The following is a 20,796-nucleotide window of genomic DNA, read 5'->3' as shown; positions in this document are numbered from 1 at the left end:
TACTTTAACTAATAAAAAGCGCGGTAATGTTACAAGCAGAAGATGGTTCAGTCAGAAAAACAGCTGTGTTCTGGCTCTCGTGAGCGAAGGGAAGAGAGCGAGCTCCACCTTTCCAGCTGTTACATATCCTCTGCTGAATCCTCCCTGTGGGCCGGTTGGCGCTGCTGGGGATCGGCCCTCCACGTCTCCAATGTTCGTTGTTGCGCATTACAGAGGATTCAGACATTGCACATTAAATATATAACTAAACACGCATTTTCTCCTCCTTATCTCTTTCATGACTTTTCATTTAATACATTTTAAACGCTGTAATCAATACTCCAAAAATACCTCACGGCTGGTTTCATTTCAGGTAGTTCCGAATGTTGTCTCCCCACGTCTGTAAACAAACGTATTCAAATAAACTGTACCTTCATTTAATATTCAGCAATAATAATATCTCGACGTCTATAGTTGTAGTGTTGAAATCAGTAGGTTTCGGTGTGCAACACTCCGTGTCATATCGCTACTAAATTCACCTCTATAGGAAATTGTATATTAGCCACATGCTAAATGCTAACCGGAGATGAAGGATTTTCAGAATAAAAGCTCAACAACTGGTTGTGCACAACAACTTCTTGTTTTTCAGTATAAAACAGCATTTAAACTGACGGTATGTTTATGGTACTTTATGCCATCAAAACATTGATTTTAATTTCTAACAAGTCCCATTCAAATCCCCCGTGTTCCGCCACCTGCTGCACCTTTTAATTGTCCATTGTCCATTGTGATACTGCACTTTACAGCTAGAGTTTGCACTGTTTCAATAAATGAAACAAATTTTCTCACCACATCTTTTGATACATTTTGTCCAGCATTTGCAAGCTGGAGACTCTCTGTCAGAGCCATATATTGTATAATGGATGCTTTCAGTTTTCAGTTGAATTAATTCAATCCAAGTCAATGGAACACTCACAAGATGTCACCAAAATCCCACTGTCCGTTTAAAATCTTTCAGAAAATGATATAAGTGTATCGAATTATATCGAATCGAATCGTATCGTTGGCTGAATATCGTGATATATATCGTATCGTTGGCTGAATATCGTGTATCGTATCGTATCGTGAGATTAGTGTATCGCCACAGCCCTAGATATGAGGCATGGCTAGACTGGCTTATCTGTTTGGTATTTTAAGCAAAACACTTCAGAGACATGTTCTTTATATATTTTCATATATCTGAGACCTATGCTATTGCCTAAAAATAATAGCATGATAGGTGCACTTTAAGGGAATTTAAGGGAACATAATGAGTGTAATGAGTAATACATTAATTTTATTCAGCACTCTGTAGTAATGAGGGCCATTGCACTCACTATATACTGTCCCAGATTTGGCAAAAGGACACACAAATCATTTCACACCGCCTTGGTGTTATGAAGTTCTTTAATCGACAGTTAATGTATAACATTTCTTTAAAGCCTAATGTTTAGCTGTTATTTCAGTATCATTTTCTTTTATGATTGCCGGGTGCTTTCCAAACGTGTTTTCACTGATGTAATGGATTCATTCTGAATATCAGCGCGGACAGTACCAGTCAGATGGTGTTATTGTTGAATGTTGGAACAAAAAGCAAGTTGTCTTGTGCACTGCCAGGCACAGGGTGAGAAGCACTGTTTTGATCAGGGCGTTGGTGTGGGTGTGTGTGGGTGTTATGCATGTATATCAGTGCATGTGACTGTACCCTGTTCTATGTGCACGACTTAACTTCTTGTATGCACGCCTCCGTGTGCATGTGATTTCCTAGAATGACCTTTCTGAGCAGCCCGAGTGAAGATGTGGGCGGCCCGTGTTTCTCTTTCAGACCGTTGAAGTCACCACATACAGGTTTTCCCCAGTTCGGATTAGAGGGGCTCCTAAATTGACGTATAGATAGAGCGGATGAGTAGTGATACAATTTGTAAACATGAAGGTAAAAATGCCACATTTCCTCTCACCGAGTTGTCGATACATGGATCCTAATCTCGATAAAAGATGATCAGCTTTCACTGGGTTTGTTTGTGGTACAGATTTAAAGCCATCACTCTTTCTATACCTCTTCAATTCCTGTCTGTCCTGTTGAAGGCGTCTTTCATTTACATTACCAGTAGGGCTGTGCAATTAATCGTATTTTAATCTCAATTACGATTTTTCGAAATAAAACGATTTTTTTTGTATTGGTTTTTCCGTTGAATTTGACTTACAGTTCAGGGTAATCAACTATTAAAAACATATTGTGCACATTTTTTTTTTTTTTTAAATAAATGGATGTTTTCAAAGTAAATGGATAATCGTTTTTTATTAATCGTGATATCAATTATTGAGCAAAATAATCGTGATTTTGGCCATAATCGCACAGCCCCTAATTACCAGTACAGAGGATGGCAGAATGACAGCCAGCAGCGTTCCCAAACAGAAGAAAAACAAGCAGCATTAACATACGTGGACGGGCTCCCCCCTCATCAGCTGGTTTCAGGAAAATGACACCCACTTGGTGCCCACCTCAGGAACATGCGTTGGTGGGGCCTTTCCTTTCCCTGATGTGGTCTTGATCCTTTCTGCTGAAGGTAGAAAGGCAGTGACGCGTGTACCTCATTGGCTGCTTGAGTAAGTCTGATTGTGTGGCTGACAACAGATGACATGTGGGGTGGGTTGGACCAAGGCTTCATCCTCCGTCTGCCCGGCTCATGGGCTAAGATACAAATTTGAAGAAGGTCCTTGTTTGTGCTCTTGAGACAGAGATGGTTTCCTCAAATGATAACGTTCCTTTGCTCAGTTTCTTTTAAATTATAGTCCTTTTCTGCCGCTCTTCTGTCCTATCTCCTTCACTTTGTGGTCCTACTTTAAATCATGAATGCTGTGGTTTGGTTGGTTCCCAATTTCTTCTGCATTTCAGCATTTTCAATTGCCTTGTGTTGAAAAGTGCTATAAATAAACTTGCCTTGCCTTGCATCCACCAGAAAAAGGAAAAAACGGCCTGCTTTAAGCTTGTCCTCCCCATCGCTCTGATAAACTCGCAGCCCGCTCTGCATTTACTCAGCGTGACATTTACTGACCCAGTCAAACTTAGACGGGGTCAATAAATACTGGTAGAACACATACTTAAACCCGTCAGCACTTGGCTTTGCATCTGTGTGTGTGTGTGTGAGTCTGTTTATGCTTCTCAGTCTGGATCAAAACATTCAAGTCTTCTCCAATGTTAGCTGCAATTGAGGGAACTGTCTGACCTAAAACAAAGGTCATCCAAGTGCTTGTCTGATGTCAGCTTCATTTGTAAGTGAGAACAGTTTTGTTTCCATGGATACCATGAACATTAGGGCTGGTTTGCCAGGGAGAGTGTCGGCTGTGAGGTATGATGTGTGTGGACGGCCATGCTCCCCCAGCTCTCTGAAAAAAGACGGGAAGACAGCATGGCTTTGTTTTGGGGATCCTTATCAGCCCCACTCTAAGGCTCTTGCTTTGGACTTCCATTGTCTGTATCCCCGTGTTAAATATAAGCAGACATTCCATTTATGTCATGGGTATTAGCTTCAATATGTTAAGGTGAGCATACCTTCTGTTATTAAAATAATTGCTTCCCATTATGCACATCTCTTTTTCTCTAGGATAACTTTTATTGAGCATTCTAAGCTTGGATTAATTCTTCTTTAAGGGAAAATTAAAAAAGATATGTTTTGCTGTAAAGTTGTTTGTGTGTCAAAGCACACTGAGCTTATACTTTCCGGATGGTTTGCCTCGTCCTTGTTTTATTGATTGCTGCACCAGATTTTGTTGAGCTTTTACCCTTCATTTCACTGACCTCTCACTGCAGGTACACTGCGTCAATGTTAACGATGCGTTGTGGTTTTATTTGGATGATGTACTGTACGGTAGAGGAAAGGATAAAGTTGTAGAAAGAGGGAGATTTCTCTCAGGTATAGAAGGTGTATAGAAGGTTTAGAAATGAGTAATCTGAAACCTTGTGTTGAAGATTCCTCTGGACTCAGCTTTCATTACTCTATAACCATTACCTTGTTAACCGTTTGTAGAGATCCACAGTCAACCTTCGCCTCGACCCCTTTAACCTTTGAACCCTGCTAGTGAGGTAATGAGAGGGCACATGAGGGGGCTTAGGAACTGGGGGAATGAGAGACAGAGTCATGGCAGTGTCAAAAAGACACTGAAAAGAGTTTGTCGCTAAGATCTTTTGTTTTGTGAAATAATGTTGCAGTATCTACAAAAACACATGGTTTGGTTCTCTAACCTTAGAGGGTGCATACTTTCTTTATTATTTTACAGGAAGGAACTTAGTTGAACTTTAAAAAAAAAAAACATTGTTATTACAAGTTAATTATTAATGCATTTCTTCAGCAGGTGAAAACAAGTTTGAAGGTATTTCAAATACTCGTAGCAATACATGGAGTTGCAATTTAACATTGTCCTCTCGCCTTTTTTTAGGAGGCTTAAGTTTGAGATTCTGAAATAGTACGGCGAAATGTCTTCAAACGCAGGGCTACAATAAAAAAAAAAAGCAGAGGTTGTGCTTAGATTGCCGTTACAGTTACGCTGCTGGTGTCCCTTTATGCTAGTAGGGCAGGTTGGCCATCCATCAGCACACAGTGCTCGCCCCTCAGTACTCAGCAGAGCTTATTATAGCAGCCTACAGTGTGAGTGACGGCAGCTCTGAGACCTGTCACGTCTGTGCTTCTCTGGGGCTCAGTGCTGCCTGGCTGACCTGAGCTGTTTCCTTCAGTCTGACACCTAAAAGGTTTGATCCTCTTCAGAGTGCACCTTGCTGCTGAACACTTGATTTACTGTGTAGATGTTTCATACGCTGAGTGTTCCTCTCCGCTTAGGTACAGATGCAGTATCTGCTGAACAGCTTATATGGCTATCATTGAAACAGCCAGACTCCACAAACGTTGCCATGTCACCCTCTGATATCAAGGAGAATTATAAAGCATTTCTGTGCACCGAGATAGGCTCAGGGACACGCCTCATGAGACACATACGCATAGAGAAGGTGCATTATATTTGGGCGACTGTCCTAACCCTTCATCCTCTCTCCTCCCTCCCCAGTGCCGGACGACCTCACCCCCGAGGAGCAGCAGGAGCTGGAGAATATCCGCCGGCGCAAGCAGGAGCTGCTGGAGGACATTCAGGTAATACTGGAATGACATACTGGGGGTTGTGTTATGATTATGTGCACAAATGCTCTGGAACAGTAAATGGGCTTACAACTCATGAGCTCTGGTTTGACTGCAGAAAATGTTAACCATAAGCCTTTTTACTCTCGTTAGGTGTATTGTTCAGATATACATTTACTTGTCTCAGTACAAACAAGTGTCACAACAACAAAAGTTGGCTGAAAATACTTAATCTGATTGGACTAAATATCACTTAATATCACAGTTGGTATAATCTTAATAGAATAATTCAGTCAACCGCCGATCAAAAGGACCAGTCTTGAGATTTAGGGGCTCCAGGGGAAAGGGGATTTCATTTTCAAACTAACAATGTCCAGACATTTGGCATCCTTCCACTGCCTTCAGCTACAACTGGGACTCCTCTGTTTTTGGTTAAACATTTATCTTCCAGCCAGTTGTACAAATGTTCCTTTTGCAAGGAATCCATTTAAAACATTTCAACCCAAGTGGAATGTGAGGCATTTCCTGCCAAGGGCTCACTTCCTTAGCTAACCATTTCTTACTGTTTAGCCGTTTGTGTTTTTATGGATGCACCGTGTAAACAAATACCTCTTTTTATGGATACGAGCTAGCTCTTTGTGATGTTTACATTGAAATGTGTTTTTGAATAAAAAAACAAGATAAACACACAGATGACTCAATAGGAACATGCTCATGCAGCCAGTCAAATATCCTTCGTGTACTTTCCTATTTCCAAAGAGAGCCAGGATTCAAAGCAGCTTGGCCGAATTTCCCTAAAGTGGTTTGTTTGATTCCTGTCCTCGGAGATAATATTTTGATCCTGCCTCGGAGAAGAGCTGCTTGTTGAAGCGAGCTGCTCAGATCAGACCTGTCACTCAGTAACCAGCTCTGTAAGCAATGGATACTCAGGGGTGACCATAACGTCCTGCTGTGTAGAGTTGGCCTCCAGACGTCCCGGTGGCCCCTCACCTTCCCCTGGCCCAGACCGACAAACACTACAGGCATGATCCGACACCCTCTCTTTTATGAGCCCCCATCCCTGCCCCTCCCACTCTCTCTGGCCACCACTGCTCTCCTTTCCTCTCCTCTCATTCCTTGTAGTCTGCACACTGACCCCTCTCCTCCTCCTCCTCCTCCTCCTCCTCCTCCTCCTCCTCCTCCTCCTCCTCCTCCTCCTCCTCCTCCTCCTCCTCTCCCACATGTCAAGGCCCCCCCGAACACAAACACCCACTTTCCCGTATGAGCACAGCCTTTGTTTGTGGAGGCAAGCATCTGAGGAATGTGTTAGAATTGCGCAGGCCTTCAAAACACAGATGTTCCCTTTGTGGTTTGGCCTATGGTGAGTTGGTATTATGGATGAGGAATTATAAACTAATGCCGCAGCTGGATTTGAATGGGGAGGCTCCATGATTGTAACCCTTTAGTCGCAGCCTCTCTTGATAAAGGGTAAGCTCTATCTGTATACAGGACTCCTCTCATGCTACAGTCTATTATTCCACACTTTCATCAAGCTGGCATCAAGCTGACATCACCCTGTGGAAGCCTGGCACCAGCCGTCCTGGCCTGATCGACTAAACCTGAGACCATTCATCTCTAAAACGCTACACAAAATACAATCCACTTTTACGCCATCTCACTCCATTTGTATTGCGGTTATCCCTGAATGTTTTCCGCCTAATCGAATCCCGATGAGAGGATTGCTTGGAGAGAGCGCACACACGCAAACACGTGTGTCTATATGAGATTAACTGTAGACAGTTGACATCAGCTTTTTGTTTAAGAGAACTAAGGAGAGCTGGCAGGGCACCAGCGTGTGATGCTTCAGCTCATCAGGAGCCTAAGATGCTCTCTTTGTTGAGCTGATGGTTTCCGATGTGAGTGTTTATGAGATAAAAGGCCGGATGTGTTCAGAGGCCACCTGGCTTATAGACAAACAGGTGATTCAGAGATGATGGCCTCTCCCTCGGCACTGTTTAATAGAGACGGACACATACTTTGCATGTTGTTTGTGTTTGTCACACGCTTCTCCTGGGTCAGGGAAATTAGCTGGCACATGATGAATGACATTTTAAGTTTTTTTTCTCTTTTCTGCAGCGGCTGAAGGATGAGATAGCAGAAGTGACAAGTGAGATCGAGAACCTGGGTTCCACTGAGGAGAGGTAAGAAAAAAAGGGTCCGCCCCTTCTCGTCCCCTCCTCCCTTCGCACACAATCTCCCTCTGTGTCGCCTATATTGGCTTGTTGTTTGCCTTCTATTAACTTAGCAAATGAAGCTATGAATGTTTGATGGGCAGGTCTGGTGGTCTGGTCACACCAAAATGGCTCCCAAAATTGGCAATGCTGCTTTTAAGGCAGTTTTAAATGTTTCATCAGGCGCACCCCCATTATGAGAGGCCTCAGTGAATAATGCAGTGGGTGTACGGGCAGAGGCAGACAATGGACCGTCCCAGGGGAGGGAGGCTTGATGTTTGGACTACTCAAGTGGATAGGGATCCCATCAACTACCGAATTATCTTTCTTGGATATAAAACCCATTAAGGTTTACTGCACTTTCTTACGATCAAAGTTGCTTTCAATCCATTTTTGAAGGAAGTGCGTTGTAGTCTGTGTTGCCTCTGTTCAGTTGAATGTCAGACTTTGGCAGTATATAGCCCAAGGAATGCTGCTGTGAGTAAATCAGTGGGAAGAAGAAGTGGCGACCTCTCACCGGCTGGAGATGGAGATGTAACCATGGTGACAGCGGACTCTTTGAGTGCACTTTGACCCCTGAATTACTCCAGGCATGGGAAATGAGACGTTCCCATATGCATGATGTTAAACTCCTTATCAAGGCTTTATCATCGCAATGGAGGGGGAGGACAGGCCAGTCTCCGCCAAACAAATGAAAAATGTTTATTTGAAAGACACTTTTAGGAAGTGAAGCAAATACATTTAGTGTTACTGGCCGAGCCTTGTGAAATCCATTTGTTGGATTCGCATACCAAAAGATCTAAATGTATTCCGCTCAGGGCAATGGTTCTTTTTTTTCTCCAAATGACCAGAAATCACTAGATTTAACTTCTTAAACAAGAAGATTGTCTTAGACCTTCTGTGGTATTGAATTGAATATATTTGGGTTTTGGTTGGTTTGGTGTAGTTTCCAACAAGGTGATATTTCAGAATTATTGATAATTAAAGTAGTTTAGTTTGAAGTTCGAATACAACATTGTGTGAACATAAAGTCGAACTTAAAAACAACCTACAAACAACCTACACTCTTGTGTTCCAGGAAAAATATGCAGAGGAATAAACAGGTGGCCATGGGCCGTAAGAAATTCAACATGGACCCCAAAAAGGTAGGTTGAAGAAACTGTCGGGATTCTTCCGAAATGTGATTTGGTCCACATGCTCTGATGAACAGGAAGTTACCTGGGGGCCCTCTCTCTTTCTCAGGGGATCCAGTTCCTGATTGAGAACGATTTGCTGAAGAACACCAGCGACGACATTGCTCAATTCCTCTACAAAGGCGAGGGCCTCAACAAAACGGCCATCGGAGATTATCTCGGAGAGAGGTGAGGATGAAGACTGATCTTTATTTTCCACTATCTAACCATCTTCCACTCACACTCTATCATGACTCACCAGCCAGCACCCATCCATGTGGTTGATAAAAGCCTCGAATGGCGAGTGCATATTTTCCATCTTGCTGTGTTTCCTCTTGGTCAGGAACACACCCTTCCTTTCAAGTTTACTGGAACCACATATCCTCAAGATGTTTGTGACTCCATCTGTCTTTGATTATCTTACTCATTCATATAACACGATAAAGAAACTTGACAGCGCACGTGTTGAAAGACACTCCAGACCGTCCCTGTTGGAGTGAAAACACAACAGTTATGGCCAGCACACACTGCTCAGGGACTACAGGGTCGGCAGAGTTGCAGTCAGGGTGTGGTCTCTGAGGTCAGACAGGGAATGGAGCTCCAGCTGTAGATGGACGCTCTAAGTATGATTGTTATCACCTCCCAAGTGTTTCTGATTCTACAAAGAGAGGCTGAAACGGCGTGAGAGCCTTGAGACACGATTGGTCACTCGTCCACTGGGAACAGTAGTGGCTGGATAAGACTCTGTCAGCGAGAGCTCCTCAGAGCCTTCCCATGATCCCACAGGGAAGATCATTTACTCTGAAGGTCAGGGATGATGTCATGATCAAGATTAGATGATAAATGAGAGGGAGGTGGCGGGTGTTTTCCCTTTCCTATTATATTTGATGGAATAATGCAGAATACCACAGACCTCAAGCCTTTAGTATGAGAGTCCAGTGTTTCCCCTACCATTGTCTTGGAGGGGCGCTGTGCTCCGCCAACGGAGTTCAAGGTGTTTAAAAAAATTATATATATATATATATATATATAGCACCAAATTGCAAATAATCTATAACTACTGTCACTTTTCACATTGAACATGTGCTCTTTTATTAAATAAACTAAACGCTTTCATTTTAAGTTGTGAGTTTAGTGTTTTGGACCCTAAGAAACACTGATGCACTAATCAATAACAATAATCCACAGCTCCTCTCTCTGCTCCAGAGGATTTAAAGAAATATATATCCCCCCCCCCCCTGCTCAGGCAGCACCCCCCCCAAAGCAGTAAACCTAGGGGAAACACTGGAGTCAGATCACACGAACAAACGTTAGAAGAATAGTAGGAAGAATTGATGATGAGTATAATCATAAATTGCAGCATTAATCTTCTGTATTTGTGTTTCTTGGTTATGCCGAAAAAGCCATGTTAAATGTTAACCAGTGATTCAATTTGCTCTGCTTTTGTTTTTGTCCCTGTAGAGATGACTTCAATCTGGAAGTCCTTCATGCCTTTGTGGAGCTTCATGAGTTCACAGACCTGAACCTGGTTCAGGCCCTCAGGTAAGACATCATCTCCCAGGAAACGTACATCCCTCACATCGGTGATTTTCAGTGTTGTTCCTTCATGAGAGCTATTTCAGCCTTTTCACAGTGGAAGTGAGTGTTGCTGAATGCCGACTGTGTCCCCTGACAGACAGTTCCTGTGGAGTTTTCGGCTACCGGGAGAAGCTCAGAAGATCGATCGCATGATGGAGTCTTTCGCTCAGCGCTACTGCCAATGCAACCCTGGCGTTTTCCAGTCCACAGGTACAGGCCATGGATGTGTGGGCAGTGAAACAAAGAACATAATGTATTCAGATTTAGGTTATTTATTCTAAAATATAGCCATCAGCAATATTAATAAAAACCTATTAAAACACTTATTTTTCTTAAAGCAGATACACTTGTTTCCTCCCTGAAGCACTTAATTGTTCTATAAAGCATTGAGATCTAATGGCATGTCGACGGAACTGATATCTAAAGTGCTCGGTTCAGCAGACACAACGTCTGCTGAGGTGAGCTGTGCTCTGCAGCAGCGCCTGGCTTTTGGGAAATAATGTCCATATTAGACAGCAGCCTGCCTCTAACATGGATGCAGATGGATGTGAATAATGCATGCTCCTCAACAACCCAACAGGCCGATTAAGTGCTGCTGCTGCATCAGCCTGGTGCTGGCCTCGTTGACTTTTAGTAAACACACACATTAGAGTGCACGTCCAGAAACACACATGCATACTTAGCTGCCCACTCGCAGCCTCTCACTCCCCGCTAACGAAGCTTCGCCTATCCGCTCCTCTATGTTTCACTGTGGTCCCCTAAGTGCAGTCCTTTTAGCTCGGCTAATTTATATTTATATTTAAACATTAGACATTAAATTAGACATTGGCTGCAGTTTTATGGTAAACGGCAACCTTTTGCTCATCTCTCTCTTATATGTGTGTGTGTGTGTGTTACAGACACCTGTTACATCTTGTCATTTGCCATCATCATGCTAAACACCAGCCTCCACAACCCGAACGTGAAGGACAAGCCGGCTGTGGAACGATTCATCTCCATGAACAGAGGAATCAACGAAGGAGGAGACTTACCTGAAGACCTGCTCAGGGTCAGTATGGCTGTAACACACAGATATTGTGAATGATTCTTCCACAAGCTCCGTGTTTATACTCCACTCCCTGTGTTGTAGAATCTGTATGATAGCATCAAGAATGAGCCTTTCAAAATCCCAGAGGACGACGGAAACGACCTCACGCACACTTTCTTCAACCCAGACAGAGAAGGCTGGCTGCTAAAACTGGGTGAGTGAAACTAGAAATACACGTGCACATTTATTTGGGTGCAAAATGTATTGCCAAGATAATGATGTTCTCATGTATGTGTCTGCGCAGAATTGTGTTTTCATAAAGGCACATATTGCACAAAGTGATAATCAATGTTTACCTTGTGTTTGTATGAGCTGGTAGACACTCGAACTGAGACATCTGAAAACATCTCTGCCCGCTTTCATGCGTGATGAATATGGCTTTGAGATCAGACAACCACATGTGGAGGCCTTTGCATTATTTACCACAGCGCATTTTCATACACTGACGTACACACGAGCACAATGACAACTGTTATGGCTTGTAAATCAAGTTCAACACAACGTTTAGAACATTTTACTTAAGAGGACATTTTTTGTGATATGTTTTAGCTTTTTTACATTTTAAGTCAGATTTGTACCATAGTGGAAACCCTCCTCAAGCATTATTTTGAATAATTAAATTAATTTGAATGATTCTAATTATTGTTCTTATCCTTATTAGAGTTTAAAAGTGTTTGTGCGGTTTGATGGGTGTTTTTGTCCTGACCATTTGAATTTGTTTTGACTTAAACATAGTTTTGGACACCATCGAGCTAATACATACACCTGCATTGTTACAAATGTTTCACAGGATGTCTGATGTTACTTTCACTGGTCACAATACTTCTAGAAAAAGAAAAGCACAACCCTGGACCCCGGACCTCTTCATCCTCTGAGATCTCTCTGTTGTACAGATTCACAATTCATTCCATGAAAGAGCGCATGAATGTTCAACATGAAATTGAATCTTTACAATGGACCTAAACTAGAAAGTGAAGAATTACTCTCTCTCCGAATTGTCAGTTTTTAATAAAAATAATCAGGGGTAAATGACTGGATATAACAAACATGGAGCCAAGTGGAGGCGATATGTAATGTAGTGCTTTACAGTAGCTGTGGCATTGAGTACAACTCCCCCTTGTGGGCTGATGCAACAACAGATATGTAAAATCTGTTGACCCTCAAAAAGAAAGCTGTAAAGCAGTGCATCAAAGCCTCGCTGGAACCAGATCAACAGGACTGTGGTGCAATAATTCCTTATCATTTAATTTGATTTGTTTTGTTTTCCTCTCCGTTTGTTTGTGTCCATGTGTTTGGCTGTTGTCTTTCCTCAGGAGGTATGTACACCTGCTCTTCCCAAACGCTAGTCCATCTCTCAGCTCTCGGGTGCTTTTTGGTGGTCCGCCATGCTTTTGTTCTATTTTCTCATGTTTTGTAAATGTTCAGGCCGGGCCGCAGATTTTTTTTCATTTATTTTTGTGTCTCCATTGACTCATTTGATCTTCAGATGTATGTCTGTGTAGTCTGTCATAGGCGGTCCGTCCACACTCTTTAATCTCTGGGTGGTTGCTGGGCACTCACCGGGTTCATTCGCCACACCATGGGCTCGGCTCGGGGAGCAGAGGCTTTGTGGCCAGTTGGCCTCTCTTTCCTCTGTATGCCGTGGTGGTCACTCTTTGATCTGTGTTTATTTTGAAAGCTGCATTATGCCTTTTTGCCGTACATTGAGCACAACAAAGGAGTTTCGCTTGACTCTCCAAATTCACCATGAACCCAGTTACTCATTGGCTTATTGTTGTTTGCTCTCTGGTGGCATGGGAAGGGAATAATGCACCGTTTCGACCGTGTGGCTCTGCTCTCCTTATCTTATGATTCAATGGATCTGAAGGGTAACAGTGGGGACCGGTGTGGAGCTGGACTGGACCAAACTGTGGGAGAGAAGCGTGGGCAGAGGAGCGGGCTGAAAGGGATTAATTCAGGATTGCTTGCCCATACACATAACATCTCCATAGCTAAGAGGCTTGGTTGTGCATTCTTGTAAGTAATGAATGTTTCCTCTCATAACTACATTTGCACCCTTGTTTTACAAAAACAAGAAGTGAAATTACATGAGAAGCAAACCAGTTTCTAATTTGTCCTTTTTGAGAATAATCTTTTTCAACTGAATCAGAAAATCTAGATATGTTTTAAAAGAGACCCTGTTCCCACCTACCCTCTACTCGCCCAGCCTCTCACAGTGCGGTCTTGCATGGGTGCCCCCCCCCGCTCCACTCCGGCAACATGCCCCTGCAACAATCTGCTGGGACGTCCCGCCTCGTCACAGACATTCTTGCAGGGGTGTTGTCTCTTATGGGAGCTACAGGAGCTGACATGACCATGAAACCGATCTCAACCTCCGACTGAACCAATCAGCTCGGGCCGTCGGCTGTGTGATTCTGCCATTGCGTCTGTTTTTTCTGTTTGTCTGCTTTTTCCTTGGCATCGCGCTGACAAGTGGAGATGTGGCGACGGGGCTCTCCATCTCTGCCTGTCGAGTGAAGCGTGTGTCGATGGTGTCTGTAAATGATAACAAGCATAGACTGAAGTGTTTGCCCTGTCATGACGTCTGTGATTTGATGGTGTATCATATACAGTGCCACTGCTGCTATATGATCAAATGTGTGTGTTCTACATGTATACAAACATCCTCTAAGCCTCCTTTATCCGGGTAGATGGGTTTCACAATGCAGCTTTTTACTAACATTGGTGGTGGACTCTAGACGAGGCTTAGGTCTTTATATCGAGTTCAGAAAGATATCGAGTGCCCCCCCCCCTACTCACCGGACACTGCTACTATAAGACTTGGAAGTTATTTAACAAAGCCCCCCCCCCCCCCCTACTCACCAGACACTGCTACTATAAGACTTAGAAGTTATTTAACAAAGCCCCCCCCCCCCCCCCCCTACTCTACTATAAGACTTAGAAGTTATTTAACAAAGCCAAAACAGGAAATTCTAGTCTGAGATGCCTGTAGAGAAGCTGAGCATAGCTGCAGGCGCAGAGCTCAATGAGCCTGTCTGTTGGCATCCCATCCTCCCAGAGAGAGTGCCATCTGCTCCTCTGATCAGGTTTCCCCTCGCAGGAAGTATGGGTGAGAAAAGGGGTCAGAGGTCAGCTACAGATCAGGGGGTGCAGAGTTAACCAGAGAGCCCCCACTGGGTGTGAAAGAGAAGTTAATCTTAAGTCACTCCGTACTTTCCTCATTCAGCCCTCTGGCAGTCATTTCAGTTCTTGCTTTCCACATGTGTACCTGGCTCCTAGTTACTTCATTTGGACAGTAGTTCATTAAGGTCAGTGAGTGCAGTGCAAATGGATCTGTATCCTGTCTATTGATCCTGGCTTTCCAGACTCATTCCTCAGCCAGCTATTAATGAAAGAGAAACGGGGCCGAGTTAGCACAGTTCCCAGACACACCAATACATTTGTGGAGACGTAGCTTCATCGTAGAGCATTAGGGGAAAGGATAAAGTCAAGAAAAAATAGTAACTGGTGATGGTGGAATGGTGCAGTGGTGGAAGAGGGTGAATCGCTATAGTGGGTAAAAGGAGTCCTCTGTAGCCGTCATCTGTCTGTCTGCCATACATCTGTCTGCCCGTCTGCTGCTCGACCCGGTGCTTCGGTGCTCGTTTCTCTCTCTCTCTCTTGTTGAGCCTCTCTGACGCTGGCTGTTTGCTCCACAGGGGGACGTGTTAAAACCTGGAAGAGAAGGTGGTTCATCCTCACAGATAACTGCCTGTACTACTTTGAGTACACCACAGTGAGTACAATCAGTTTCTCAGTCACCGTGAAGACTGTGCTCCCTCTGTTCTTGTTGTTCCCATGTGCAGCTCTCTCACTCAGAGTTTCTGTTTGTCCAGGACAAAGAGCCCAGAGGAATAATCCCCTTGGAGAACCTGAGCATCAAGGAGGTGGACGACAAGAAGCCTGTAAGTACAGCTCCCTCTACTGGTCATGTATTTAATTTCACACGGTAAGAACTGGTACTTGGAAATCTTACTTCCACCCATTTCCTAAATGGACAATAAAGAAGGATTTTCTTCGGTGCTGCCCTTTTAGGAAGTTAAAAACTGGGATTATTTTAGCTGCATTTTCACTGCTTTGATTTGCACCTACACTACTGTGATATTTGCACAAAAAAAAAATCAAACATAATACATTTAATTGACAATTACATCTTGACGGGTAGTTTATTTCCTTATTGACAAACAATTGTACTGGGAGTAAGGCCCTCACAACATTATATATACAAAATACCATAGAGGGATTTCTTAATATGGATAATGTACCTAAATAGAACTGTAGGTAAATACAGTACAGTAAAGGTTTTAGTTTATAGAATTTGTTGATGAATACAGTTATTTATATCTATGCATTATGTTTTCTATATTATCTAACCTCCATCTTCTCCTCTTCTGTAGAACTGCTTTGAGCTTTTCATCCCTGACAACAAGGACCAGGTGATAAAAGCCTGCAAGACTGAGGCTGACGGACGCGTAGTCGAGGGCAACCATACCTTCTACCGTATCTCCGCCCCCACGACTGAGGAAAAAGACGAATGGATGAACAGCATCAAGTAAAACATGTTTCCTTCTCTTCTGAAAGGCCTGGCATTATGAAGTGCATGTGTGTCACCACCTACACGTGCGGTTCAGTCGATCCTATTTCTGTGTTTCTTTGAACTTGGAGTAATCAGGCTCTAAGGTCTTTGCTACAGGAACCATAATGTCTGAAGGGAAATACAATTCCTGATGTTGAAATATGATAAACTTGTGTATTGCAGATGTTAGATGTATAATCTCATTTTACCACACATACATTCTTAGTATCATTGTAAATTGAGCCCTACCTGCTTGTAAATGTCTGACATTCCAGTACTTTGAAAGCGCAGGAACACTGACCCCCCCCCCCCCCTCTGTGTGTTTCTACAGAGCTGCCATCAGCAGGGATCCCTTTTACGAGATGCTGGCAGCCAGGAAGAAGAAGGTGTCGTCCATGAAGAGGCACTAGAGCTGCCCTGCGCTCCAGATGTTGCACTTGACAGAGCAAGGGGTCCGGGTATCTGCCCGCCCTGTCTGGGGGGTTGCAGAGGCCACGGTTTAGGTCTGCCTTAGACCTCTGCAGGGGATTTCTCTAGGACTTGGGACTCTACAGGCCAGAAAAACAGGAAGCATGCTGGGGTTTCTAGATAAGAGTCGGGGCCAAAGTGTCTGTTAACCTCCTCTAACCTCCTCTCTCAGCTTTGTTTTTGCTCTGTGTATGAAGCTGAAAGGAAATCTTGCTGTTTAAGACCGCAAACCCCCTTCGAAGATGCTTAAATAACAAACAACATAAATCTCCATGTACATTGTTGCACACATACTGTACACAACATGCATACACTCATGCAGCCCCCCGTAGCACACATCCTTTAAACTCAGCAGGTCTGACCGTGTGGCACTTCAACCAAAATATTCCTCGCTTTCTGAAAGAGAAGTGAATACCTTTTCTGACGTGCTTTAAAGTGGACCTATCATGCTATATTTGAATAATATATTGTAGGGCCATACCTATATAAAGTTTTTTTTTCAAAATACCAAACAGATCATGCATTTTAGCCATGCCTCATTTCGCTCCATTTGCTCTTTTCCAGTCCTGTTTTTGCAAGGGCTGATTCTGTGGCAAATGAGCTGCAGCTGACCACGCCCCCCTGCAAAGGAGGGGGGCGAGGCACGAGCGTCATGTTACCATGCTGTTTCCATGCCACGGCAACCTCTCATTCCCCTGATTGGTGGAGAGTTGGCCATATAGGCGGAGCTCCTCATCACTGACATCAGACTATTTTCAAATCTGGATCAGTCTGTATCAGATCCGTTAAAGCCCCGTTTTTAGAGATTTTGGGTATGGAGGAAAAGAGAGGGTTGTGTTTTCTGACACTTGGTGAGTTCCCTGACACACCGGGGACACATATTCATGTATAAAAGCCGTACAAAGGTGCATTTTGCATGATAGGTCCCCTTTAATGTTACAGTAATACGTGTATTTTTACAGCTTTAAATGTCAATTCCTTTTGTTTTACTTTTGTTAAGAAAAAGGCAACAGAAACTGCAGGGGGGCGGGTGTGGGAGGAAGGGCGGGAGGGTATGATTTGCCAACTGTTAGTGATTTTATACTTACAGAAAAGAAAACGTAAAAAAGTTGCCACTCAGGAGATTGTTATGACGTTCTGAAACGGTCCACGCGACATGGAGCCTGTTCACGACAGCCCTTTGAGGAATGAAAGCCTCATCTGTGTCCCGGACTAAACTGTTTTTGTAAATGTGAAGCTGCATTGTGGGACGCTGCAGGTGAGGGTGTCTGGACGGGCTCTCAGAGTTGTGTCTGACTCATGTTCTTCATTTCCTGAAAATCCTGGAGACGCATCCTGAGGATCAGTGTCTTTTAAAGGGACGACTGTTTATCACCCTGGGCTTCTTTTTGAGGTTGTATGGAAATTAGAAATGGTGGCCCTATTTTTCAATTTCACTTCCCATACATTTTTATATTATTTTGTCTTAATACACACAACTTAATTTCATTGTTAGTAAAGTTACTGCTGCATGGGGCCTGTTGATCTAGATGAAACGTCACGAGAAAAGCTGCTGGTTAGCGACAGTTTCTTCCCCCATTCGACAGAATGAAATCTTTATTCCCTGCGTTTAATATTGATTTTCTTCGTAGAGTTACCTATTCAAGGGTAAAACAAATCACATGCATTTTCATCTCTCAGCCAGACCTCATTGATCTTTATACAAAACTGTGCATCAGGTTGTTTATGTATAAGACATAATATATGACATATTGTTATAGAGGCTTTAACGCGGCACAAATAAACATGTGGTTCAATAAAAGCTATGCCTGGAAACGAATGGGCGGTCCCGACTCAGGATCCAAATTGTGATGTGAAACAATACAAAACTGCTAGGTGTGAGGAATGTACTGCGCTGAACCAAAAGATGGAGGTCAGGATGGCGTATGGTCATGCTGAAGCAGTCATTTTGTCGAATGGCAAACTCAACTGCGTGGAGGTACACATTTGCATCACAGTCGGTTGTCTTTTCTACTCTTGTCTACAGTCATCTGTGCCTGCTGCTCATCATCCTCACTCACTGCCTCTTCTGGTTCTTTTCTTATCTCTGCTCTTCTACGCACTAATCCTAGGGAAATGATGAAAAATGCAAAACAATCATAATTCTAGACAGTATTGGTTTATTTATCAAAGTTGTACATATTTAAAATGTATAGTGGGTATGTTGTCTTCATTTTGTTTCCTATTAGCTGTGCCATTTTCTTTTGGTATTCTGTTTAATAATGTTTGATTTGAGGTTTGTATCATTGCCATTTAATCGAGCTAAAAATAAAGACAAATGTGTCAACACTGGCTATGGAAGTCTTTTACACTCTCTAGTAAAGTCTCTCCAGCAGGGGGCAGTGTGTGATCAGCAGCGATGCGCTTTCTGCTGCAGGGACAATTCAAATACTGAAGCGAACTAGAAGGATAACTTGTATTTTTATATTGCTTATTAGTTGCAACCAAATTAGTTATGCCTCAGCAACACACATTAACGTGTGGCCATCCTGCTGTATGCTACTTGAGGGCAGCCTAGGAATTGAATCATTCCTTCTCTGGTGCACAACTGCCAAACATTTCGTTACTCTAACCACATTTACCATGTGTTAAACAAAAAGCACATTCTCCTGCCACTGTTTGAATCCAGTCTCATGCAGCAACGCAACATTTCCTATATTTATGAAGCTTGCATGCACGTATTTATGGCACAAATGTCGGCGCAGCAGGGAAAGGTCGATATTTACAAGTGAATATGTATCATATTAAATGATGCCTGGAAAAGCAATCAATATAAATGACTTTCTCAATGGAATGGGCATTCAGGAAATGTAGTTGAAAATACATATGCATATCTTTGGATTTCTGTTGGTGTGGAGTAATCTAAACTTGGATTTTATAGGTTTAAATAAATGACTTTATTTTAAACTTGAGATTGTTTGCCTCTACTGTCTATAATCTATATGAATAAACGAGGGCTGTTGCCAAAAAGTCTCTGTTGTGAGAAGTTGAAAAAGTGATGACAATTATGTTCTCATCTTGCATTCAACATTATGTATGATTGATAGCATTGTAAATGTGTAACTTGCAGACAGAGTAAACCACCGTTGAAAGCAGTTTGCGTCGAATTTCAGCTACAGAAGCACTTTGTAGTACTAACACAGATTAGCTTCAGTCTCTGTTGAACATTCACAGTGAATGCTAAATGCTACTGACATGCAGTGTAGTTACAGAGCTGCAGAGGCCCATGGGTAATGTTGAGTAGTAGGTATAGTGATAATGTGAAACGGTTCTCTCGTATGAGTTTATTCAAGTTGAGACATGTTTATCTGAACTGAGATAATTGCTTTCAAAAATCCTTTAATCTGTGAAAGATTAAAATATTGTTTTTCCCAGCAGAACCTACATCCAAGGCTAAATTAAAATAGATTTTTTGTATATTTACCTGCAGTGTTTGGAGGGAACTTGGGTGCAAATTATGAAACAATTTCTTCCAGATGTGCAGTGAACAAACATAACAATTGCAAAATTAGATTCCTGTTGTGCATCCTTGCATAATGATATTAAAGGGGACCTATCATGCAACATCCATTTTTCATGTATTTTATACATAAACATGTGTCCCCTCTGTGTAAAGAGATTCACTCTCTTTTTGTCTGAAAATGAGCTGATCAGATTTTGGCCACTTTATGATGTCATAACGATTTTGTTGGCCTCTTTAACCATTAGCCAATCACCAACCAAGGAAACACCCCGCACCTTATCACCTTAATCTCCTCCTAGAGCAACATTGTGTTCTTTCTCTCTCAGAGGGGCGTGGGGAGTGGCTCCTTGTTTTCATCTAAAGATAAAAGATAGAGAATCAGCACTTTTGAAACAGGGCTGAAACAGAGGGGATTATGGGATGCTACAATGCATGATCTGTTTGGTATTTTGAGCCAAACACTTCAGACATGTTTTGTATATATCTGAGACCTATAATACATTGATGAAAAACAGTATAATAGGAGACCTTTAAATAAAAAGATTTTGGTTGGATTGGAAACAGACCATACGTATTTGTACACACCTGGAGTAAAGACGCTTTTGAGAAACACAATTCAGGTCCAAGGACATGAACGCGAATGATGGGAAATGAGAGGCATGTTGCTGGGGCATGAAAAAAAAAGTGAAAAGAGTTAGAGAATGTGTTGTGGTGGTGAGGCAGCAGGAAATTGTTGTTTTTCACCATCTTCACTTCTCATATTTCTCAGTGCAGCACAGATATGCAAGCTGTTCTTGTACGTGTTTTTGTTAGTGAGGTTTCTGAGTGCGTGACAACGGGAATGTGATATACTGTTGGAAGGGGAGGTTTCATCATTCATGAGCCAGAATGAGTTCACAGGGAACAATAGGAGGGTGCTTGCGCTGTACAGAAAGGAGATCCTTGGAACAAACTGTACAGAAAGGTCCAATAATAAAAAAACACTCAGTACCTGACCTCACCGTGCTGAAACACAGCAGA

At 42.8% G+C, this 20,796-nt stretch overlaps 1 protein-coding gene across 4 annotated transcripts in view; it reads left to right on the top strand.

The window, feature by feature from the left end:
- The window catches only part of cyth1a (cytohesin 1a), a 53,416-nt gene extending 34,816 nt beyond the window's left edge, over positions 1-18,600 (top strand). For 3 of the 4 annotated variants that reach the window (XM_034088903.2, XM_034088902.2, XM_034088904.2), the window contains exons 2-13: positions 5,077-5,159; positions 7,260-7,324; positions 8,433-8,499; positions 8,597-8,715; positions 9,988-10,068; positions 10,202-10,314; positions 11,004-11,152; positions 11,234-11,346; positions 14,888-14,966; positions 15,067-15,135; positions 15,628-15,782; positions 16,138-18,600. In XM_034088903.2, coding sequence (XP_033944794.1) covers positions 5,077-5,159; positions 7,260-7,324; positions 8,433-8,499; positions 8,597-8,715; positions 9,988-10,068; positions 10,202-10,314; positions 11,004-11,152; positions 11,234-11,346; positions 14,888-14,966; positions 15,067-15,135; positions 15,628-15,782; positions 16,138-16,216 — 1,172 coding nt within the window. In that variant the 3' untranslated portion in view covers positions 16,217-18,600. The remainder of the gene's footprint in view (positions 1-5,076; positions 5,160-7,259; positions 7,325-8,432; positions 8,500-8,596; positions 8,716-9,987; positions 10,069-10,201; positions 10,315-11,003; positions 11,153-11,233; positions 11,347-14,887; positions 14,967-15,066; positions 15,136-15,627; positions 15,783-16,137) is intronic. The other variant, XM_034088901.2, reaches the window with a different exon arrangement.
- The last annotated feature ends 2,196 nt before the right edge of the window (positions 18,601-20,796 follow it).

Source organism: Pseudochaenichthys georgianus, chromosome 8, assembly GCF_902827115.2.
Source record: "Pseudochaenichthys georgianus chromosome 8, fPseGeo1.2, whole genome shotgun sequence".
In the NCBI taxonomy this organism is placed as follows: domain Eukaryota; kingdom Metazoa; phylum Chordata; class Actinopteri; order Perciformes; family Channichthyidae; genus Pseudochaenichthys; species Pseudochaenichthys georgianus.
The sequence above is the reverse complement of the archived record's forward strand: the minus strand, read 5'-3'. Positions and strand labels throughout refer to the sequence as shown.